This window comes from Trachurus trachurus (genome assembly GCF_905171665.1).
Source record: "Trachurus trachurus genome assembly, chromosome: 23".
NCBI lineage: Eukaryota > Metazoa > Chordata > Actinopteri > Carangiformes > Carangidae > Trachurus > Trachurus trachurus.
This window is the reverse complement of record NC_139912.1, coordinates 9,510,701-9,535,712: the sequence shown is the minus strand read 5'-3', so window position 1 is coordinate 9,535,712 and position 25,012 is coordinate 9,510,701. Positions and strand designations below refer to the sequence as shown.

Here is a 25,012-nt window from a genome sequence, read left to right as displayed (position 1 = left end):
GCTTTTGTACATTAAATTGTAATATTAATATTATTATAAGGTGGAGGCTTCACATAAGCCCACCGTGGCTTTTTTGCCTCTCCATGCACTGTTTCATTGTTACCTATCACGTATTATGTGTATTCTTTTAAATTGTGCAAAAATAAAGAACTAGCTAAATAAAGAACTAACCAGATGTCTTGATATCTTATTAGCCACATAGTTTTGCTGATTTGACGTCACTGTGGTGACTCTATGTCGCCATATTGGGTAACATAGAAGTTTTTATCTGTGGTTTTGATTGCCATATTGAAATTACACAACATGATGAATCTTTTACAGTAAGTATGAGTATGCAACAGGTGCAGCAGACTCTTGCAAAATAACATTTTAAAAAATCTGCTATGCAATCACAGGATTCACGTTGTTACAGTATTGATCTGACAGGAAAATTAATTAATTAATAAAAGCAAAGGGCCTGCTGAAGTCAGATGCCTGTAGTGAAGGTTTCTCTGGCTACAGGGCAATAGGGTTTTAAAAAAAAAAACAAGGGTTGAGAGAGTGACAAAAGTGTGTGTGTGTGTGTGTATGTGTGTATGTGTGTGTGTGTGTGGTGTTTTTTGTTTCTTCCCGGGGGTAGTCGGTCGGTGTAGAGTCTGAATGAGAATGAATGACAGAGTGTGAAAGAGGGAGAAAGAGAGAGTTTGTGTGCAGAGTCCTCAGCTGAGCACCACGCAGGACCTATCATTACCAGATGTCACAGTGAGGGTGTCTGCCAGCCGAATCACTGCCTCTCTCTCTCTTCTTCCTCCTCTTCTTCTCTTTCCTTGTTTCTTCTTTTCTCTTTTCACTCCCTTTTTTCTGTCTCCTTATTTTTTTCCCCTGCACTCCCTCTCTCGCTCTCTTTCTCTTTCTCTCTCCCTCTTGTTTTTTTTTCTTCTTCTTCTTCTTCGTCCTCCCTTCTCCATTTCCAGCTGTTTTTTGGAGCACACAGAGAGAACGGGGGGAAGTTCTCCACCAATTGTTTCGGTCCTGAGAGGAGCTCGGCGGTCGGACCCCTCCCTCCTTCTGTCTCTCTCCCCTCTCTCTCCTCTGTCTCTCTTCCTCTCTTGCCCTCTCTCTCTCCTCCCCTTGTTGTGACAGAGCACACCTGCTTGATCTTGGCTGCACGCGCTCCGAGTCCAATTACCCCATAGGCCCTCGCAGCCACTCCACAGTCTCATCCCCCCACTCGACTGGATTTTGGGAGTCAAGCTCATCTCGCCCACTTCTACTCTGTTTGCCTTGCTTTCACTGAGAACAGGTAGGTTAATCCTTTGACTCTGGGAGAGGAGAAAAGTAGGTTTATGAATGGGAGAAATGAGATTAGGAATATAATAAGAGTTAGCTTTCACTTTGGACTCCTTTTTTGTTTTTAGAGAGAAAGAGAAGTCTTTAGACTGTAGCTCAGTTTTAACTGGATTATGACTTTCTGCATAACTGCCATCTTTGCTAAATCTATTACCCGTAATTCAAAAGTCACATTATTTGCTGATGATGTTATTTTATTTTATGAAATGTAGTTATGTTTGTGCTTTGTCTGTCTGTCTGTCTTTTTAGTGAACTGGTTTGAAGTATGTTTGTTTCACCTTTTCATATATAACATAAAGTTGCTTATGCATCTCTTTGCTGCTGCCTTTGTGTGTCTCTATGTGTGCTTGTGTGTGTGTTGTGTATATTCCCGATATGTTGCCAGGTCTTGTTCCCACAGCACTCTTGGCTTTGTGATGAGAGACCTTTAATCATTTCCAGTCCAATCTGCATACAGCTCAGTGAAAAGAGCAGCGGCTAGGGAAGGGGGTGTGGTGGTGGTGCTGTTGATGCTGGTACCTCACTCCTCTGCCAAAAAGCCTTATTCTTCTGGCACGCTGTTAATCTCCAAAGTATCCACCACAAAGTCGAGTGCAATGTGATATTTTCAGCAGTTTGCATTTGTAAAGTTTGCAGTTTTTTAATGTGTTTCTTTTTTGGACACATCTCTGTTGGTTGTTTGGATGTAACCCATATGGAAGTTAGATTCAGAGTTGCTGAGTGAAGGGAAGGCAGGGAATTTTCTTGTTTCATTTGCCAACATCAGGAGAAAAGATTACTTTTTTCTCTCCTTTTTTTGCATTAATTTGTTTCTGTCATAATTTTTCTCTCTCTCTTCTCCCTGTGGCGATTGGGTAGTCTACAAGAAAATTAGGGCAGGAAAAAAACACACACACAGCAACAACAATGAGGATTTCTTTGTGTTGATTCAGCCCATTACTGCTTGTCAAGACCGTGATTGGAAAAGTTGTTTCTGGTGCTCACACCCCAGCAGTTCATTTCAGACTACAACACGACTGCTTTAACCCCAATCTCTTATCTGTCTGCTCTGTTACTTCTCAGTGTATGAACCTTCTTTGTGCACGCCGTGGCGTTTGCCTCTGTGTTTTCACAGGAGCAGAACAGGACCCAAATTGCTAGGGGCAACTTAAAGTGAGAGGCTTTGAAGAGGAGATGAAAAAAAAGCTGTACCTGGCAACGCACAGAGCCATTAATCCCGTAATGGTACGGCTTCCTCTATCAAAGAGAGGTCTGAAGGCTTCCCGGCAAGCCACCACACAACTCCCAGCTAACTCACTGCATCCTTTTTGCCAGCAGGGAAAAAAGGCTAATAAGGCTCATCTGCTCTGAATTGCACTGAGTGGACTGCAGGGAAACTGAACAAGGGGAAACATATTGAGACAAAATGGGATGAAAAGTGGAACTCAGAATAGAGTATAGGCTAAAAGAAGCACAAGCACTGCACTAAAATACTCATAGAGAAATAAAAGCACTTCACCAGTTCATATTTTTGAGTTGAACCGAGCAGATGTTTAGCATTCGAACCAGGAATGAGTGAACGGAAGCATTGGAGGAGGCAAGGCCCAGGTTTGCACTCAAGGGGCTTCATTTTTTCCATCTGGACTTCAACTCTCTGGGTCAAAAAGAGCAATAGAACAATGGAATTGAATGGATATCAGCCATGAACACGTTTTTTTTTTCCACTCCTTCACTCACTGGAATACCAGAAAGTTCCACATGTCAATCTTTCTGGCCAAAAATTTAAGGGTCAGACAGAGAAAGAGAGGAATACCATAAGGGTATGGGAGGGAAGCCGAGGATGGAAGGAAAGAGCTTAAAATGGGAGGAGGAGATGGAAAGAGAAGAAAGGGAGAGAAGGTTGGGCAGTTCGTCCACGTCTGTGCAGCGCGGCGCAGACTGTTGATAATGGGACTGAGGTTGATGGCAGGCTGACAGCTCTTCTCATGGAACAGCTGAAATGTGGTTTAACCACTTGCTGGCTTTCTCATGCTAAGGCTCTGAACATCGGGCATGCTTTAGAGACCCTAAATTGATCTTTCAATAACAGTTATGTCTCTGACACTTTGTGTTTTTGCTGCACAGGGGGAATTATCCTGATTGTAGTGGTCAAAGTGAGTGTTTTGGGCATTCTTGAAGTTAGCATCCTCCCATGCAGGGAGACATGGGAGCTTGAATGGCTATTTTCCAGACACGACTGATTTGGCCAAAGTCTTATTACAAGAATGTTTTGGCTTTGACTTTGTTTGTTGGCTACGTCTTTGCATATTTTCAAATGCACATGTTCTCACTGCGAAAATCCCCCACATATATCAGACATTTAGTGAACATATTGACCACTGCCAAAGGAAGAGCTCATAAAAATCACAAATTTTTACATTTTGCCGTTGTCATCAATCAGGCCTTGTATGTGTCTGGGAATATGTGTTTGTGCAACCAATGTGGGAGGGGAGCGCACATTCATTTGCTGATGGGTTAAAAGGGCCACACGTGTTTTAAATGTCCTGTGGCCTTGTAAATACCTTCCAGTGATTCATTGCTGACAGACGCTCTGCAGAGGCAGACGCAGGCCTGTGGAGAGTCAGATGGGGAGGGGGATGGGAGGTAGAGGATGGGTGCAGGGTGGGATGGGAGTTGGTGTTTGTCTTATATTGTTTTCTTCATTGCAACATAGTTTGGTTTGGGGGGGAAATCCAAACACCATGCTGCTCAGTGCTCCAATCTGTCTCCTCCATGCTGCAGACATCTGATCGATTCCTTGACTTTCTGTTGAGGTGGCGATCGTTCCACGGGTGTCTCATTGATTCCCTAAGCTTGGAAGTTTCAATGAAAGGGCTGCGACAAAGAAGAGAAAGTGACAAAGCAAAAGGAGGGAAAATTACTTTACTCCCTCATGCGAGCTCTGCTTCCTGTCTGGGAATCATTAGTAATGCTGGGGCCAGACTTGGGGAGGAAAAGTGGGGAAAAGGGAGGGAGGGAGGGAGGGAGGGAGGGAGGGAGGGAGGGAAGAGAAAGAGGGAGAGGGATGAGACAAAAGAGGGAGACAGGAGAACTGACAAGGATGCCGCCGCCACAGGAAATGTCAACCTCCGCCTCTTTCTTCTTGAAAGAGGACATGGGTTGATGAATAGCAGGTTTCCGAGGCACGATAAACGAAGATAGAGATAGTCAGTTTACCGTTTACCACAACTGTAAATCTTTTGAAAACACTGACTAAACCTTATCGCAGCTGCCTGTGCTTATCACTTCTGCTTTTTCATACCTCCATGTGCAGGCCTTCAACAAGCATCTGCTGACCATTCAAAGCTTTTTCAAATTCTTTAGAAAGCCTTGAACCTTTACCTCAGTGCAGCTTTACTCTATGTGCAAAGTTAAACTTTTTCCTGATTCACCAGTCACTGAATGGCTTTCCAATATATCCCCATGCAAAAATTACTGCATCCAAATTTGGTCCAAAGTATAGTATGTGAGACACTGAAGACTGGATTTTTATCTTCTTTGTGTCAGATTGTTTCATTTGTTGGAAGGTTTTACATTACAACTTTTCTTGTGTATAGTTCTTCGAGGTCCATTAGTAGGAAACTTGATTTTGTGCCAATTATTGCCACATTTGCACTGATTAGTGTCAGTCTAGTTCTCGTGAATAAAGCCTGTCCTATTTTCATCACATAAAACTGGCTATAGCCGTGCTACGACGTGCTGCTGGACATGTTCGAGTGAAGCCACACTGAAGTGAAACATTATGGAAAGAATTCTCAGTCCAATGCTGATGACTCTCTTTGTGAATATTCATGCACGCATTCATGCAGATAATACAGATGTTTTGGAGATCCCTAATGGCCAGATATCAAACCCACTGCATCAATCAATATCAAGCGAGGCTGGGAACATTACATCACCGCATAATGTTAAAGTTTCATCTCAACAGCGCAGTTTAAAAAAAGAAGAAACCAAAGTCAGATCATATTTTCTAAGCTACAGGGAAGAAAGCTGAGACCTTTTGTAACAGCGGGGTTTCATTTCCAGCTTGGTGTGATCACCAGGACTCTCCTGTGAAACTGAAAATGATAAGGTGAATGGCTTTTATCTCACAGCAGAAAGCTGCATCTGCTTTGAAGGGATTTGAAAAGCTGATACCAGCTTACATGGTCAAGTCATGTTCCAGCACGCTGTGTTGACAGCCTTCTGGGTTGTGTGTTGTTTGAGGAGCCTGTGTCGTGTCTTCAGTAGATTCTTCAGGTCTGTGTGTGTGTGTGGGTGGGTGTGTGCGTGTATGCACATGGAAGTGGGAGCATCCTTGCAGAGCCGGCCATCCTGCAGGGCCTGTGGGCACATCTGAGCAGACTGGTAATGAAAGAACTGATGCCTGGGGCACAGCAGGTTGTCTCATGCATCTTCTTCAGAGGTTCATCCCTGCTGGGAAACCTCTGAAAGGCCTTGAATCTAAATGTTCAAAAAAAAAAAGGAGAAAAAAAAGGTTGTGTTTAGCTGTAATTACTTGTTCTGTGTTTTCAATTTGGAGTGACCTTTATGTTCACAGACAAACCTTGGATGACCATTTCCACATTATTTCATCACTCTAATGTTGATGCAAAGCCTTGTATTTCCATGATGTACAGCCCTCCAGTCCCAAATCCACTCCACTCTGTCATATTAGAAGCACTCACAGTTTACTCTGCAGCAGCAATTACAAATTGTTAGTTAATATTGCAAACAATAATCCCTGTAAATCTCTTGAATTCCTTTTTCCTGGTTGTATTTCAAAATCTTGTTTTATTCCCATCAGCAACTCCTGGGTCCGATTATGACTCACAGAGTAGCAGTAATTCTTGACTTTGCAGAAAAGATGCAGCCATTAAAAGGTCTTAGTCTGAGATTGCCTACTTTTTTTCTTCTTCTTCATCTTCCCTGTCTGGCTTACATTAAGAGCTGCAGAAATGTTTATAGACAGGTTGATGGATTGATGGCAGGACACATGGAGGGTGGCCTGAAATCCTGCGACAATGAACATGTGCATGCATATCTGTTTATGTGCTTTTGGAGCATGGGTCAGAGCAGGGAGATAAGGTTCAGTAATCTGTGCTGAAACCTCGCATGTCTCCGCAAACAGAGCTCGCACAACAGCTTCATAGATGTTTCAGCCTGCAAGATGCACCAGATGTTACATCAGAACCTCCGTGAAAAGTTTGATAAACTCACTTTACAAATACTTTCCAGTTCTGGCAATGAGTGTATCGCTCTACAAGACAAAGCCCAACCCATCTGGCATCTAAACAGGATAGAATAAACCTTCAAATGCATTCACAATGTTTGACCCATGAGTGCGTTAACATCCCTAAATCCAAAAAAGACGGCAGAACATTCCTGCCAAGTCTGCAGACATGGTTTTCGTTGAATTGGGCTTTGAGCTGTGCTTAGATAAGAGAGCCTGACACAGCCAAGATTACTCAGTGTGTCGATGACTAGAACAACATGTCCTCTGGATCTATTGTACGTTCAGACCGGGACTCTTTGTTTCACCACCTCCTGTTACAGTACATAGCCTGCTCCATGTTTCCAAGTGGAAAAACTGCATTAAACATCGATGTGACACAATTCCCGGCTTCGAGTGCCGACTTATGAAATCACCCTTTTTGAGTGTTTTTCAGCTTTTTCCACTTCATAGCAACAAGCAAGAGTAAAAAAAAAAAGAAAAAAAAGCAAGAAACATTAAGAGGCAGATACTGTAGATCCCATCCAACACCGGTCTCCTCTGAACAGAAGTGATTTCAAGTTTGCTCATACTGTATGCAAGCACTGTAACCACTGGACTGAGGCTGTACAGTGTGTCAAAGCGGCGACTGTCTTGTGGACAAGAACTATAATTACAGCTCGTGTTGAGAGTCGTTCTCAGCCGTGATCCCTGTGACCTGATGTAACCCTAACCTGGATAAAACCACATCAGCGCATCTTTTCTTATTCTTCTAGAGCACAAGGGTTTTAACTTTGCATTAATTGCTTTGGTATACATCATGTACACCTGCATTTAATACACCTGAAAGCACACAAATTACAAAAAGTAAGACAAAGAGTCGGCATATAAGTACCATACATATGCACACAGGTCATATAAAGTCAGCCCAGAGTCACTTTCAGTTCTGGACAACAGTTACTGATGGTTTTGGGTCAGTTTCATCAGGCTGGTCATGATGTTCAGGTCAAGGTCTGCTGCAGACCAGCTGCTCCCCAATCATTTGTTAGCAGCTGCGGCTCAAATCCGCCCTTCAATTATTGTGGCACCAAGAGGGAAGGAGCAACTTTTGGCTTTATGCATGACAAGCAGATTGCTAGGTTTTTGAGACGTGTGTGTTTGTGTGTGTGTGTGTGTGTCTGAGTAAAAGTTCAGGGAGTCTGTGTGCAGTGGACGTCCACATTGGATTTGAGTTACAGTGTATGTGTATGTGTCTATCAATGGGGTTGTGGTTGTGTTTAGAAATAGATACTTAAAGGAAGCAGGATTCTCCCAGTGACTCCGGATGCTTTGCTTTTAGCTTTTGTTGAACTTTGTGACACATACTCTGACACCATGAAGTACTTGGCAAACAGTTCACCAATTGTGATTCATTACTTTGGAGTAGAAAATATTGTCGAGCAGTTTTCAATGGAAGCCATGAAACGTCCCCTGTGTCTTACAGTAAAAGCTAATGCAGATGTTGCTTATTCGGTAGCCAGTGCTGTTGCTTCCTCTGTTGTAAAAGTGAATTACATAGATCATCGTTTTGAAAGAAAAAAGGAAATGCTGCTGGTGATAAATTATATAGTAGCCTACCGTGATTCTTAACCTGGGATACTTCTACTGTTCCCACAGCTGACATGGCCAGACAGCAGAGTAGCTCAACAGACAAGAGGAAAGTTACAACCAATAAAATATAAATAAGGAACAGTAGCTTTTCTCAGTTGTAACATGAGAACATGCAGTGATTGAAAGTGTGTAGAAAAAAAGCTAGAACTAAAGCTAAATAGGTAGTTGCTAAAGGCTATGGATAAACGATTGGGCAATGGTTAAAATATGCAGCTGAAACTAATAAAATGATATATTATTAAATTAATAGCTAGAAGAAATCAAGACAGGATGAGAGAGATAAAAAAAAGATAGTCAAACAAACTAAACAGCTAAGATGATCATTGTTAACAATTTGAAATTGTTAGCTAAAAGTAGCTAATAGTAAAACACCTAAAAAATATTGGTTATAATAATGAATATATAAAAGTGATAAATGTTGATACATGGGGAAATTGGTCCCTAAAATTAATGGCGGAATGGGTGAAATAGTTAAAAAAAAAAAAAAAAAAAAAACTAATCAAAATAGGCAGGTTAAAGTGATAAAACTTGATAAAAGGTAAAACAATTAGCTAACGGTAGGCTAATGGGTGAATTAGCTGAAAAACAGTGGATAAATGGTTTAAATTGAGTGTGTGTATAGTTTATAAAGAAAGGTTTGAGAATAATTGTTTTGCATACCCAAATTGCAGTTTCCAGTAATGGAGTGTTTTTGTTTGCTCTGTTCCTTCATAACATGAACATTATCCCTCAGGCTTGTCTCTTCTGACAAAGTAATACTTTGTGATTTACTCGTTTTGGCTTCGCACCAACACCTCCTCCTGTCACCTTTCACCTTGTGCTAAAAAACAACCAGTTAAATAGCTTATTTGGCCAACCCCACTAAACTGTTACACCCAAGTGTTTAACCCAGAAGCCCCCAAACCTCCACCTCTCACCTCTGACCTTTGCCTCGATGGACTTCAATCAGTGTCGCTTGTTCAGTTTGTTTCTCACACAGCAGCGTCCGTCTCTCTGCCTTTGAATCGCTGCCACGCTGAAAATCTATTTTCCCTCTTCTCTTTGCCTACTTTCCCTCCGATTATAACATTAAATCAGAAACAGATAGTTATACGGAGTCATTTAAAAAGTAATCATAGACAGACTGTTTTCAAAGTGTATCCACCCAAACCTTTGAACTGTGTCCTCTCGTCCTCCAGGCTTCCTGCTAGCAGCACCATGAGGTCGGCCTGTCTCTCTCTGCTCCTGGTCACTGCCTGCTGGGCGCTGCCCTTTCGCCAGTCGGGCTTCCTAGACTTCATGATGGAGGATGAGGGAGGATCGGCTCTGCCTGACTTGCCAGTAGAGACTTTCCCTGTCATGCCCGTTGGACCCAAGTGCCCATTCAGATGCCAGTGCCACCTTCGTGTCATCCAGTGCTCTGACCTCGGTAAGACAAGACACCACCTTCAGTCACCCATGTGGTACAGTAGTGTCACCTTATTCATTTTTTGTTACCAATGCATCCTCCTTAGGGTTACAGGTGAGAATATTCTACCATCAGCGCAAAAACGACGTCCATAACTGTAGAGGATTAATCCCTAATAAGAATTGTATTTATGTGATCTCGAATGAGAGACTTGGAGAATTTATTATGAAATAATAGGAAAGACAAACCCATGACATTATCTCAACATGTGTGTGATTCTCCTTCGTCTTTCAGACTATTAATCCCTATAACAAGCAGCATTTTAATGTCAATTAAACATTGACCACACTGATCCTTAGGCAAAATTAAACCCAATGATTTAAAATAAACTTAAACCAAAACAGCTTAAACTTTATTTATTTTGTCTCCTACCATACTGAATCTCATGAGAAAGCTGAGCTTTCAGCATACAAAGGAGCAGGTGTCAGTGTCCTATACAAGCCCTGGTGTTTGGTAAAATGTGTATGAAGATATTTCAGTAGTAAACACACACATGTTTGAATTAGAGTCTCCAAGACTCATCACACATGTCAGGAAAGCAAAGAGATTTTCCACAAAAACCCAGTCAACATTTATAAATGCACAAACTGACAGTGAGGCAATGCATTCTTAAATATCTAACGGCAATATTTTTTATTTTTCATAATAGGAATACTGATGGTTATTTTTCTCCCATCAGTCATTTTGCATGGGTCAGAAAGTGATGTCTTCAAATAGCTTTGTGTCCAAGCACCAGTCAAACACTTCAAGATATAAAATGTCACAACAATATAAAACAAAGAAAAGCAACAAAATTAGAGGTCCAACAAAGTAGGTCATAGTAGTCATATCAGACCTAAACACTGGTACATGGTACATGTGGTCGCTAATGGCTGGTATTAATCAGTATGACTTGATTTACATTAAAAAGGTCAGGAAAACTGGCACAAGCCTCTTGTTGCATCCATTTTCTCGGTCCTCGCCACCATTTGGTGCACTGGCCTGGATTCCACACAGCTGAGCTCACTGTGCCGGGTCAGAGGCTGAGGTCAGACGGGTGTCTGCACCAGTTTTACTGTACTTTTATTGTGTCTCCGCCAATCCACCCAAACCCACGGGGTCATTTGAGGGGTGTATTAAGTTACGCATTATTGTGAAGTGACCCAGAGAACAAGACACCAGTGTCGATAAGTCAAATGTTCACAGATGTGACTCTTGTTTCACTTCCTGTAACAGTTACAGTGTTTGTTGTTTCTGGGCAAACAGTGAAGATTAAAGGATATAGTCTGGAAAGTCCTGAACAAATCCCCATTCCTCAAATGTTCCTAAACTTGTTTCTCAATGTAACACTCATTCATTTAGACTACAATTACTTTGTCGGCTCTTTGCTTCAGAGCAGTCACAACAGTTTACTCAGTTTTCATCTTCAGTATTTGGAGTTAATCATCTCTGTTTGTCTAATCTGATGCATAACGTATACAAAATCTTGAGTAATCTCACAAACTTTGTCGCAGAAAAGTCCCTGACCTCATTTATTCTCATATATAACACAAAACTGCTTCGCTACGCAGTTGGGTTTGATCGTTTTTTGGCTCTGCTTTTGTTTGCAAAGGGAGGGGCACAAGTTTCAAGGAGACACACGGAGGAGAGGGGGAGTGACACGGATGGATAACCTTAAGAGAGGAGAGGACAGACATGTCCGGCCGATAACCAGTTTGTTTCAGTGAGCTTCATTTAAGACGGCTATATAGGTTTGTGACAATGGGAATGAAAGGTAGTTACAGATTCAAGGATACAATGACAGAAGGTGTTAGGGGACAGACAGGCATAGCCAGATGGACAGGTGGCTGAGGAGTGAGAGCGACAGACAGGCAGTCAAAGTCACAGACAGATGGAGAGAGTGATGTCCAGGAAAAGACTCGTTCCATTACATCAGCACTGCAGCCGGGGCCCCAGTCATCAGCAGCAGCAGCAGCAGCAGCAGCAGCAGCAGCACTTTCCCCAGAGATGCAGCTCCATGGCTCCATTCTCAACTTCTGCATCAGCAATGTTGGCTCCAAGCCTCCATCTGTTTCCCAGACCTGCTGGCATGCACGCAAACACACACTCAAGACACACACAGGAATAAACATGTATATATTTGGACATACACGCACGCACTCACACACACACACACACAGGTCTGGGCAAGGCAGAAAGAGTCTGCTCACCATCCCAAAGCACTCTGTAGCTTTTGTAGATGTGGATTTTTTCCTCAGTGAGTTTGCAGTTGGCAGGGTGACAGCTCAAACATTCAGGAGAGAAAATTTAGCCTAAGGTCTAAATGAGTTGTGATTACATTGCATGGTTTTGTTCAAAGAGCTTTTGCTGATGGATAAACTCAAACACCAGCCGTTTGTTCTTGGTTTGAAACATTACATTTCACCTTTGGCATTTACATAATCAGCAAATTCTCTCATTAGAATAAAAAATTAGATTTTATGTGCAGTGATTGTTGTGTAAGTTATGTGGCCACGTCTCCAAATGACCCATTAAAAACCTCCAAACTAATTCTAACCCATGAAGCAATCAGACCTTCGATGACACAACCAGGTCAAGCGCCAGGCCGGGAGATAAACACTGTCATTAATGCTTGAAAGTGCTGAAATGAGCCCGGTCCAAAGCAATCTTTCACTTGATATCCCAATTACTTTGTTTTAAAATGGGGAGATAAAAAGTGACCATAACAGCGGGGGCGAGACTTTAAGTCTCCATACTCCTTCCTGCCAAGTGGCTATCAGCTGCAAAGTGAAATGCTGACCCGAACATGACATTCAGATTATTTATACTGATATTAGTCTGGTAATGTTCTTGTCATCATCACTACACAGATCATTTATTTTGTGTCAGAACATGATCCAAAGTAACTGGATCCTAATCAGTTAGTTATTTTAAAAAGTCATGAAATATCTATGTTTATATTTAATCAATATATTTATATGAAAAATGAAAATGCCGTCTCGACTGTGTGTTGTATTTGTGAGATTATTATTGTGACAGATCTTTTTTGTGACATGAGTAAGGAATTACTGTAGTTTTCAGGCATTCTCTTGAAAAATAAATTCAAGCAGTTTTTTAAAAAAAAAAGAAAAAGGGTAAAATAAACAAGACTTTCAACTAAAACCATTACCGTCCTTACATTTTAACATGATGACATCTTAATGTCTCAGTGATGCTACAGAAACTCCACGACTCATTTGAGTTGTGTAACCTTTTTCTAGCCACAGTAGAAGGTTTTTCCAGCTATTTGGTTTGCATGTCCATAAAGATGGAGTACAAATTAAAAGGGAGGGCTCGACTCTGAAGCAGCAAAGGCTGAGAAAGTCTCGACTATGAGAGCAGAGGAACAATAAAAAAGAATGTGTGTGCAAGTATGGAGGTAAGCAGAGTGGTGCTGTAATGATGGCGGTGACCACAAACAGCTGTGATGGTTTGTGGGTCATCCACTGCCGAGTTGGAAAAGCTGACAGAAAAGCAAACGTAGCTGGAAGTAATGTTTGGGTGAGGTGAACAGGAGTCGTCACAAGCTTTTAGGGCAAAATGCGTCCAGACATACGTATACAGACTGGAGATACAGAGAGTAAGCTTCTTTGTTAAACAGTTTATTCTACGCCTCTTACTCTGAAATGTAAACTGCACATTATGAATCCCCGTGTACTTTTTGTGTAACCACGGATGCGTACGGGGTCGGGCACACACAATAACTCCCAGCTGTCTTTGCTCATGGGCCTATTTTCCTTTTTTTCTTTTTTTTTTAAACAGTCCACTCAACTCAACAGTCTTTCACTACAGATGCCATTTTCTATGTCACACATGACGTGACGTGCCAAACTAAAGTCCAAGCAAAACGTTTTAGTGTGTGAGCTCAGTGTCCAGGTATGCAGTCGCTTACTTACTCCAAAGGAAATTTGTTTTAAGGTCCATTTCCACCATGTGTGCCTCAGAGCACATCAAATAGTTATTTGGTCCCTTTGGAATGTCACCATAAAACCCACTGCACAAGTCCCTGTCATTGAGACTTTATGTAGCGTGCTACGTTGACATAGCATACCGTGTTATTTCTTTACCCTAAACCCCAATACTGTTTCCTGTTCCTCCAGGTTTGCTTCTGTATGTGCAGCTCATAACAGCCCCTGAAAGCTACAGCACAGTGTTTCTCTAGAGCATCAACTTAAGTAATGAACTGTCAGTTTGAGTTCAGAGGAAAACACCCTTAGTGACTTTTAAAAGTTTAACACATGAACTCATAAAGTTAGAAAATCTGCCTAATCAGGTCTGCGTGGGTGTAGCGGGATCTGGTTGGAGCAACAAAAGCAAACAACCAAACAACTTGTCATCAGATTTTGGTTAAAACTCTGATTAGCGCATGGAAATGTGTGACATCATCTTTTTTCCCCCAGTAAGGTTTACCCCTACCCGTATACTTCAAACTCAACAAAACAGAAATGCAGAAAATAAGTCTTAAGTGAAACAGTTTTGACTTTAATTGGCTGAAATGTTTGAGTTCATGCAGAACCCAAGTGCTCATAAGAAACTTAATGAGACGTAACGTTCACCAGACTTGATTCACAGTCTCTTAACTAACCCCTGCCCGCTAACAGCAGTGGGAGAGTCATTAGCTTAGCCACTGCTGACTTTTTGCCTGCAATGTGTTACTAAAATCTCAGTTCTCTCATATTATGAATCCAGCTATTGTGTGGATATTTAAGACCATTTCCCATGGTTTTTAATGAGTCAACCAAAAGATGAAGGTGTGACTCACAGGTTTGCGTGAGTTTGGGCTAGCTAGCTGTAAAGCCAATAAAGCAAGTAGGGTATAGCTCAAAATCTCAAGCTTAAACGATCCAGTCATTGGCTATAAATTGATTTCCTGGTTTTATTTACTTCTGTGTTTAAGCTTACACTCAGTGTTTTAAAAAAGACAGTGATTTGTTAGCAAAGAGTCATACAAAAGCTATAAAGACACAACCATTTTCAAGGAGACCAGGAAGTAGCCATCCTGTAGAGACTTCCTGCTGAGGTCAATGAACATCAAGTAAATTAAGTTCTGCCATATTGTGTTTGGACGTAGACTTAATCTAATTAAACAATGTCTCATTCAATGTCTCCATCAGGTCTGAAGGCTGTCCCTGAGGACATCCCCGATGACACCACCCTGCTTGACCTGCAGAACAACAAGATTACTGAGATCAAGGAGGGCGACTTCAAGAATCTCAAAGGACTGCACGTAAGAGACATTTTTCCTCCAACTGCAGAGCTGCATGTGTGTTCACACTGTGTATTATCCCTTAAGTTATGTAATGGGTGTTCTTATGTAACTGTCCGTTACACTAACCGCAACCCCTCTTTTTGCTATGAAAACCTGATGATCCCCATGGGGAAACATTTGTTGGATTGTAGGCCTATTTGTGCTGTCAGTGCAGATGCAACAAGAGAAAAAACAGTGATCCAGGATGTTGGCACGGTAGAAGTTACACCAGTTATCATTCAACATTGATAAGTGTGCTGCCAAAACATTGTCAAACAATTTACAGTAGTAAAGTAATTGGGGCCCCACACCACCTTCCTCCCAATCTTTCTGTCTTTACCTCCTCCTCCTCCATCTAGCCACCAATAACACTCCTCCCCTCCCACCTCTTCCACACGGAAACAGTGGATCCCAGCACCACCACTCCCCCCATTCACCAGGTGCATGGAAACTATTCACCCGTTGGCCCTTCCAGTCTCACAGCCTCACACCTCCGAACACACACTTGCTCGTCATAAATACTTCTGTCTGACGGCCGTAGCTGTTTCACTCCGATGTAAATGGCCTCTCGAGGGGACTGGACCTCATACCTCAAGTTGACTCGTATGTCTGCTTGCGCAAGAACGGACCAGCGAGAGGGAGATTCCTCTGAAAAATGCATAAGGGATAACTCATAGCGGCCTTGAGCAGCACCACGTTAAAGAATCTAACAGCTGCTGTTGAGCTCAGATCCCCTTGTTTTTGTTGAGTCTCATCTGGAAAGTAGCTACAGATTTTTCTCACAGTGGTGCATCTGTATTTATGGATGTTTTCTGAGTGGGAGAGCAGTGAGAGCCACTATTGTGTAAAGTCTCAAATAAAGTTCAAATTCCATACTAATGTGAATTTAACCAAGAACAGACTGGATTTGAAAAAGCTTCTGTAAACTAATACAAGTAGTATTAACTCCACTCAATTGATGCATTAAGTATTTCATGCCAGACTGAATTCTATGAATTTATTTTTGCCTTTTCACTAACCCACGGCCATGTGGAGACAGTGGTAAAACCTCTACTGTGTTAACATTCAATACCAGTCTCTCATCTCCCTGGTATTTCTCCTTATATAGGCTCTGATCTTGGTCAACAACAAAATCACCGTCATCCATGCCAAGGCCCTCACCCCGCTGACCAAGCTGCAGCGCCTCTACCTGTCTAAGAACATGCTGAAGGATGTGCCGGCCAACATGCCCAAGAGCCTGCAGGAGCTGCGCATCCACGAGAATGAGATCACCAAGATCAAGAAGAACTCCTTCCAGGGCATGGCCCACATCATCGTCATGGGTATGACACGTAAAACACTTCTTCATTTGTTTAAGAATGGGAATATTTATTTGGATTTCACAAGAGGAATGGCAGAGGATGGTAGCCTACATATTTTCCAGCAGTAGGTCACATCTTCCAAGGTTGTGGATGGCAGCAGTAGTGACTCTCAATCTCTCAGACTGTTTTGTCTCTTAGCTCGGTTCAGGTACGGCCCAAATTAATTGCATCATTTGTTTCCACCGCAATGATTTTGCCAACTTGGCCAGAACCTTTTAAGGAACTTTATCTTTGTTTCAACCAGGGTCTAAATATAGTTTTCCTGTTGTTAATTCCTCAGAATAACACCTCCCTCCTCAGACATTTTCAGCCTTTCCTTCCTTCTTTATCTCTCTTTTGCTGCAATCATGAAAAAATCCAAGTCAAGAAATAGTATACTAAAGAAAACAACGCATTGACTCACACAAATTGCATCCCAAATTTTAAGTAACAAACAAATAGTTCAGACACAACAGGGCTCCAATTTTCACTTATTTATTGCACCATAAACCCGGATCAAAACACTCTTGACCTCTGTGTAATGAAGAGCAGCAGTGCTCAAAACATCACCAGGATCTTGGTGCAGTAACTAAGTGAAAATTGGAGCCCTGCAGCACTCAGGCTGTTTGTTTGTATCTTAATGTTTGCTCCATTTTTGGCCCCTACAGCTTTCTCTTTTGATTTGAATGTGCATGTACAGGCCTAATTTGTTTTTCAATTTGACTTCTTGGGTCTTCAGTTGTGGTGGAGGCAGAAATGGGAATGTGCAAGAGAGAGTCTGAGTTCCTTAGTCTTTGACTTAGGGTTAAGGGGCCAAGGCTCCTTTCCCTGGAAGCATTTGGTTGAATAGAGGCACAGACTTATCAGGACGGGACTTTCCTGGGAAACGCTTCTACATTGTTTGGACATTGATCTAAAGATCCTCATTCAGCCTTTGTTCATTGACCAGACTGCTCTGTGAATAACTTTGTGTCAATGAGATGAATAAAAGCATGCAGTAGATAGACTTTAATAATTTGCATATTTTTCCAGACACATAATGGTGCAGCCTCAACAATCATGTTAAAATGTTAACTGTGGAGTATGTAAACTTAACCATACAGTAATTCAATATATCAACCTGGAGGGTACATGTGTGGAAATGATCAATGGGATTCGTTTTCATGTGGAAGAGAGGCTCAGACTTATAAAGCTTCTTGCTCCAAGAAGTAAAAAAAATGTCATTCTATTATTTTTAAAGCAGAAAATGTGATCAGTCATTTAAAAATGCAATGATTTGAGAATTATGAACCCACCCTGACAAATCGGGAAATTTGGCACGGAGAAAGGCTGCGTTGCAAACACAAGCCATTTTGTTGCCCAAGACTTTGTTTACTCATGACTCAGCTCTATGTTCCCGTAACACACCAGAAGGGGAGTTAACAGCCGTGATCCACTGCTGATGTTCTGCTTTCTTTATTTCTTTATTTCTGGGATCTATTCATTCTTTTCCTTTTTTTTTGTTTTTCCAGAGCTCGGGTCCAACCCTCTGAAGAGCGCCGGGGTTGAAGCCAGTGCTTTTGTCGACTTGAAGAGGGTCTCTTACATTCGCATTGCAGACACCAACATCACAGAGATCCCCAAAGGTACGACAATGATATATTTTTCCACAAATACCTCCTTAAATGAGGGGATTTGCCTTAATCTGAGTTTTATCCAGTCAGTCTGAGCCAGAAATAACCATCTTCTATCAAAAGAATGCACAGTTGGATTTGAGTCCACAGCCAAACAATGGGGTGAAAGTGAAAAAACACACCAACTGCAAAACTACCCCTCATATTTCATGTGAGGTGTATTTAGTGAAATGATACATGTAATGAGATGTATTTGCAAAATAATTTGGTTTGACAGACTTTGGAAAGAGACACTCCTTTGTAACTATTGCAACTGGTTTCATAATGTCTCATAAGCCATTGAGGTATAAAGGTGTATGTCTTGAGTCATTATATTGGTACTGATGGTGTCTTATGGTTTGTCCTGTCAGGTCTGCCCAGCTCTCTCTCTGAGCTGCACCTGGATGGAAACAAGATCACCAAGGTGACAGCCGACAGCCTCAAAGGCCTGAAGAACCTGGCTAAGTACTGAAAATTATTATTTTCTTATATAGTCTTGATCTTTTTTCTTTCTTTTTTTACCTCAGGTTTTAATGTACTGTAAGTTTTACCAAACAGTGGCCTTTGTGGCACTAATGGTTGTTCCAGACCAACTTTGTTTAAGAAAGTTGCATTATGTAAGCTTTTATCTTACATAACGCTGCTTTATTTCATCTTTCAAAAGTTTCATAGTCTTGCTTTAAGAATTAGAGCATGCATTTTAGCTCTTGTTTATGTTGTCTGACAATTTTTCATGCCGTCTCGTGTTTTAATTTCTTTGACGTGCATCGGCTTCACTTGGAAGTCTGGTTCTGGCATCACCATTTGTTTGATTTACTATAGAACAAAACCCAAGACCTAAACAGGAGTTTTTGGATAATCCAAATGACTGGTTTGCTCATTAAATTGGTTACACTGTTCAGATTGTGCCAAAGATGACATACCAGCCTAGAACAAAGAGGACTTTATTGCAGCATGAGTAGAGAATGTTAATATTTAGTTTTCTTGTTGTTCTTTTTAGCCATTTTACTGGCTGTAATTTTGCCAAATGCTGATGTAACTATCTCAATTTTCTCCATTCATGCAGTTGGTTCCGCTCTGTCTTTGTATTTCTGCACACCTGCACGCCACAGTATCTCATCGACTTGCTATCTGTTTGTTCTTGCAGACTGGGCCTGAGCTACAATGAGATCAGCATTGTGGAAAACAGCACACTGGTGAACGTCCCCCACCTGCGAGAGCTGCACCTCGACAACAACGCTCTGACCAGCGTGCCCCCTGGTCTGCCCGAGCACAAGTACATCCAGGTACGGTGTGAATACACAGCATGATCACAGCGGAGGGGGGGGGTTGTTATTGCAAACATTTAGTTCCAGCAAATTAACTCTGCCTGAGCCTTATAGTTGTGTTACTTGTTTTCTCATGGTGTGATCACACACAGCTTGTTTTCTCTGATCGAAACCATACTGAAAAGTTTCCTTTGTTGCATTTTTGCATTTGTTTTGTTTAGGATCACACTGCCCGAGTATAACTCATCCAAGACTTCCATAACAAAAGTCACATGGATTCGTTTAGTTTGTTTATTGAGACAAGTGTTGGTAGCCAGTCATGCTATAGTATTACAGAGCTCGGAGGTGTGTGTGTGGGGGTGTAAACAGACCTGATTCCAAGCTCTTCAGCTTTAGTTTGGCTACAGTTTATTTTATATTCATCAGGCTTGTCAAGCCTGAGTAACTGCTGCATCGATCCCATGGAGCTGTTTGTGGTCATTTCCTGTAGTAGGTTGGGATTATATGTTGATTGAACCATCTTTTCGCAGTTATTTTGTGAACACCCAGGGTTTACTGGCTTCGGCCTTGAGCAGACATAACAAAACAAACTGTGGAAAGATATGACCCAGAAATACTTTGAACTCCCATCAAAAAACAAAGATTTATCCAAATACAGACAAGGACACTGAAGAAACTCATTCCCCTAGAAAAGAAAAATTGTTAATATGGGTATAGCCAATGTTTTCAATCCAGGATGTTTTTATTATTAATTAATTATAGTAGTAGAAGTGCTTAGGTTTTTATTTTAGAAATTACATATCCAAAAAGACTTTTTATATCTCTGTTTCTTACCTGCTCTTTTCTGTGCAACTCATTGTCATCATTCCTCATGTATAGTTTGTTGTTGTGGGATCTAGTGGCTTTGACCTCTGTAATTATTCTTATATTGTCAGTCCCAGTGAGACAGTGAGACAGCAGCATGTCCATCCTTTTGTTCTTATTTCTAGGATTTCTTTACTGTCACTCTCACTGTTGCATGACGAAAGCCACTGTTCTCGCACGCTGTTTTTATGTTTCACTCTTTTTCCTGTGGATGTAAAACCATTGCTTGTTCTTAAGAATCAAGCTGCACAGTTCTTTGGTATTTTGGAGTATAAACACACAGGAAATATTTTTGTCTTTCCTTCACTGTTTTTAGTTAAACAAGCTGAAGACAGAAAAACTATCTGGCTTTCTTGAGCTGTTATTATTCATTTGGTGACTTATTATTATCCTCTTTATCTGCTTTATTTTGGAAAATCTAAATCATTGCCATCCACATCCTAGCCGGTGACCGAAGGTTGTTATTATTTTAATCCCTTCTCTAGGTGGTCTACCTCCATGTCAACAAGATTGCTGCTGTAGGAACAGAGGACTTCTGTCCTCCTGGCTTCAACACCAAGAAGGCCATGTACTCTGGCATCAGCCTGTTCAGCAACCCCGTGCCTTACTGGGAAGTCCAGCCGATCACCTTCCGCTGCGTCTTCGACCGCTCCGCCATCCAGCTCGGCAACTACAGGAAGAAGTAGAGAGTCCCGAGCACCTCTGCAAAGGAAGTGTGTGTTTGTAAATGAGTGTGTGAACGTTTTGTAAGCGTGCGTGTTTGACCACAGCCCTGCCCCCGCCCCATCCCGTTACCAAACACTGATCCCTCCCCTCACCAACACTGCCTCCCCCCACAAACGATGATGTCATTAATCCACGCACTCATTTCAAAACTCCCGTGGACATGGACCTCAAACACGACATATCATTTTCATTATTTAGCTTCGAGGTTGGTGCAACCTAAGCAAACACACATACATACACACACACACACATACATACACTCACACACACACATACAGCTTACAGCAACCATACTATACAAGCATACTATGGTGATGCTCTCACACACAGCTCATCATTCATAAAACCAGTTTAGCAAGCATTAACATTGCAAATATGTTGTTGTACCGTTCATGCTGTAACATATTATTGTTTATAATATGTGCATTTCATTCAGTGGACACATTGAAATTCAGAAGTGAACGCTAACCAAAAAAAGAAAAAAGAAATTTGAAATCTCACTCAGTGGAAAAAACTGTTCTGAATCCCGTTGATCCATCGTATGACATGTGAGAACGCTGGCCTGTAGAGCAGGCGGCAAGGGCTTAACTTGTGTTTCACAATACCTGTAACAACTGGTAAAGTAGAATGTACTAGATATTACCTGTGTAACTAGGAATAGCATTCAGAGTGTAACATTACCACGCTGCACTCCATGAACGATCTCCGAGTTTCTATTTGTATTGTACTCAATCCAAGTAGAGATATAAAAAAAACAAAAACGCAACAGTGACTTCTATCATATTGTAATTTCTTGTGCTTACTTCAGTGTTGATTTTAGTTTCTCGTCATCACATTCCATCCCCTGTTTCTCTCGTGTATGTTGTTCCATTAAAAAAAAACAAGAAAAAAAAAACAAGGTGAAAATAGCTTCTAAAAAATGTAGAATAAACCATGTATGTTTTAAACAGAAGCCACTCCCAAAGATTTATATGCATGCTCTTATTTTTTTTTCCTTTCAACTTGAACCTGGTGCTTTCTGGAATCTCTTGTTAATGCGTGTATGTACGTATGTCTCTCATTGTTTCCCTGCTCTTTATTTCTTTTCTTTTTTTTCTTTTTTTTTTTTCTTTTATTTTCAAGAGTAAAGAAAATTGGAGGGTGCATGTGGACTAGCATGCCCACAGCACCCATGTTGGTGTGAATGTTGTATGTATAGACGCTGTATATAAATGCTGTATAAAAAAAACTCTCATCACTTAAAGGCACAAGCACTTACCATAGCTCAGACTTAATATATCAGCAACAAAGGTGTTCCTCTTTTTTTCCGGAGCAGGGGCTCCAGCTAAGGTGTCCTGAACAAAATAAAAATACTAATGGAAAAAGTAGCAGTTTTTGATGGATGTAATGACCGAGATATATGCATATTATCAATGATGTGAGCAGATATTCACTGGACGATACTGCAGGAACTACAGCATTAATGCAATTACTGTAGGGCAGTGGATTTCTGGCGAACAAGGTCAAGAGGAGGCACAGGTAAAATGTACTGAGAAACAGCAGGTGAGAAACCTTGACTTGTGCTTACATATAGGAAACATATATTATCTGAGAATATTAATGATAGAAAATGTTGACAAAGACCTGCGTGCTAAGGCTGCGTGGGATTGGCTCGGAGACATTTAAAATATTTAGAAAATGTCCTCTCCCTGAGTGATATTTATACATATTAATGCTTTTTATCATTCCAGACATTTCGTAAGGCGTCTGAGCAGCTGCAGTTGTATTTTGAAATAATCCACTTAAAAGCAGTCTGGCTCTAAACAGATTCAACTTTCACGGGCACTTTTCAAAGTCATCAATCATTCTCACATTAACTAGACACTTTATCCGGTGTCTGTGATGAAAGTAGTGTTTTCTTGTCATCTGGTAATAATAAGCCACATTACAGATGTTTGAACATACTGTACTCTTGTCAGCTAGTAAATACTGGTTAGATTCATCTTCTCTGTCCAGAAAGTTATAACTTGGGGGCCATTCGTCAAGTCCAAGATGTCAGTATGAAACAGGTATTGCTCTTGCAGGAATAGGTGGGCTTTAGCTACCATTTTGGCTTTCATTAAAACAGAATTGTACATTAAATCAATGACAGTGTCCAGCCATATAGACCCAAGTCTCACAAAATACTACTGTTAAGGGCCAAGTCCATTCCCAGAATGCATTGGCCAAGAGGCAAGGTACGCTCTGGAGAGCTGGCCAGTCCATCACAGGATGTACTGTATACATTTACAGGACATATATGTATCTATTCACAAACAGACAGACAACGCATTCAGTTTTGAGTCTCCCCCCTGTGTCTATGGTTTTGGAGGAGGAAACCGGAGCTCCCTGAGGACTGCTGAGGAAGAACATGCAACGTCCACACAGTCCAGCAGGTTTGATAATAGACCTTGTTGCTGCAAGGCGATAACATCGACCACTGAGCCACCGTACCACCACGTTGAAGTCCCATGCTGAGAAAAAATACTGGGCTAACGGCTCTAAAAAAAGATTGACTCACTGCTATTGCCCCTGCAGCCTCCCATTCAAATTGATGGGTTTTGTGGGCTGAAGAAAAAAAAAATATTTGCACAAGGACCATTTCTGGCCCATGAGCCACTGTTGATTTATAGTCCTTCAGTCATTTACGTGACTGTAATGCGAATATTTAGGTTAAAGAAAAAAGACAGACGTCCCTTGAGACATGTAGTGGTTTAGACTCCTGCCTCTGAAGTAGAAGTAGGTTGTACAGCGTACAACTGATAATCAAATAATCAGTGATAAAAAGAATTTACATTTTCGCATTTTGTCCCTTTTTAAACTTACTTTAAACACTAAACTCTATGTTATAGTATGGCATCTCAGAAGGGTCAAAATCAGTAATATGCTACCTGATAAATCAAAATAAGTAAACACATTTAAACTGTGTCACATCCTTTGTTTTTCAAATCCAGCTCCAACAAGAGAAAACAATCCCTTTGTTTTTATTCTTTAGATACTTACTTTTCAATTTGTCTTTATCCTAACACATATTTAATACATCAATCAATCAATCATCTTTTTTTTCTAACAATTAACACTGTCTGTTTTATTTTTATGGCAAGATATGAATTCCTTTATTTTGATAAGCAACAACAACAATGTGAAATTTGAGATAAATTGGCTATATATAGGAAGAAAATGGAGAAATGAAAAACATACGAAGATTTTTGGGGAAGTATAGATTAATGATGATAAGACAAATGCAAGGTTAATAAAAAATATATATATATTCATGACACTTTCCACTATTTAGCCTTGTCTATTCTGTAATCCCAAATAAATTATACTTTTAATTAACTTTTAATCTTGCAAAAGGCCCAGAAGTGAAGGTGTTCACTCTCAGGACTCCATATGACTTAAAACGTATAAAACAATAAACGTGGGGAATCAAATTACAAATTATGAAAACAACTTATCCAAAAAGAAAAGGGGGGGGGGGGGGGGGGGGGGACAAGTACCTATACAAAAAGACAAGAACATTTTAAGATTTATAACTCTGAATCTTCTCCTTCTGATATGACTTCGGTCTCGTTTTGTTTATTTATTTATTTTTTAAGACAAGGACAGTCTGAAAAGCATTAGTGTTTGAGCTCTGGCGCTCATCCCAGCTCCTCAGAGTGAGCTCAGTACACTTAGCATGAATGCACTTGATGCACTTCAATCTGTTGCCCCCGTGTGGTGTTTATCAGTACAGCACTTCTTCTCTCCCTCCCTCTCTGTTTCTCTCTCTCTCTCCCTCTCTCAGTGAAACACACACATACATACAAGTACAGTGCGATCTGATCTCCTAAACACACGTCTATCTTATAGACCATAAGCACTTAGAGTTGTTGCTTTAGGCTCTGTGCCAATATTTTGTGTGTGTGTGTGTTTTGTTGTGTGAAACTGTGATTCCATCGACCTAAACACTTGCTCCTACGCCTGTTTGCCCGGTGTGAGTGTTTTCACATGCGTGACCGGGTGCGTCTGTAGGTGAAGTGCCTGTCTTGTGGCACTTATGCAACCAGACTAGTAACCTGAGCTGAGCCGCTTCACAGTGTCAGGAGGAGAAGAGCGGGCGGCGAGATCCCGCTGAAAAGCAGATGTGCCACAGATTTATGCAGACGGTTATTTCAACGTGCAAATCCCAACATTAATCAAATGCAGCCTACACTCAAACATATGGGATTATACCTGTCTGACTTCCCGCAATGTGATGCTG

At 41.2% G+C, this 25,012-nt stretch overlaps 1 protein-coding gene across 1 annotated transcript; it reads left to right on the top strand.

Moving 5' to 3' along the window:
* The first annotated feature begins 782 nt into the window (after positions 1 to 782).
* On the top strand, positions 783 to 21,682 carry dcn (decorin). The gene is made up of 8 exons (XM_083999194.1): positions 783 to 1,282; positions 9,367 to 9,596; positions 14,768 to 14,880; positions 16,010 to 16,223; positions 17,753 to 17,866; positions 18,265 to 18,358; positions 19,041 to 19,179; positions 20,511 to 21,682. The coding sequence occupies exons 2-8, from the start codon at positions 9,386 to 9,388 to the stop codon at positions 20,709 to 20,711; spliced, it is 1,086 nt and encodes a 361-aa protein (XP_083855320.1). The 5' UTR covers positions 783 to 1,282; positions 9,367 to 9,385; the 3' UTR covers positions 20,712 to 21,682.
* Positions 21,683 to 25,012: the final 3,330 nt, after the last annotated feature.

What these genes read in the sequence shown, in the direction of transcription:
- dcn (XM_083999194.1), top strand. Translation starts at nt 9,386, where the DNA reads ATGAGGTCGGCCTGTCTCTCTCTGCTCCTGGTCACTGCCTGCTGGGCG. An exon ending in GGCCCACATCATCGTCATGG is followed by an intron (nt 16,224 to 17,752) that starts GTATGACACGTA and finishes TTGTTTTTCCAG; the next exon opens with AGCTCGGGTCCAACCCTCTG. An exon ending in CATCACAGAGATCCCCAAAG is followed by an intron (nt 17,867 to 18,264) that starts GTACGACAATGA and finishes TTGTCCTGTCAG; the next exon opens with GTCTGCCCAGCTCTCTCTCT.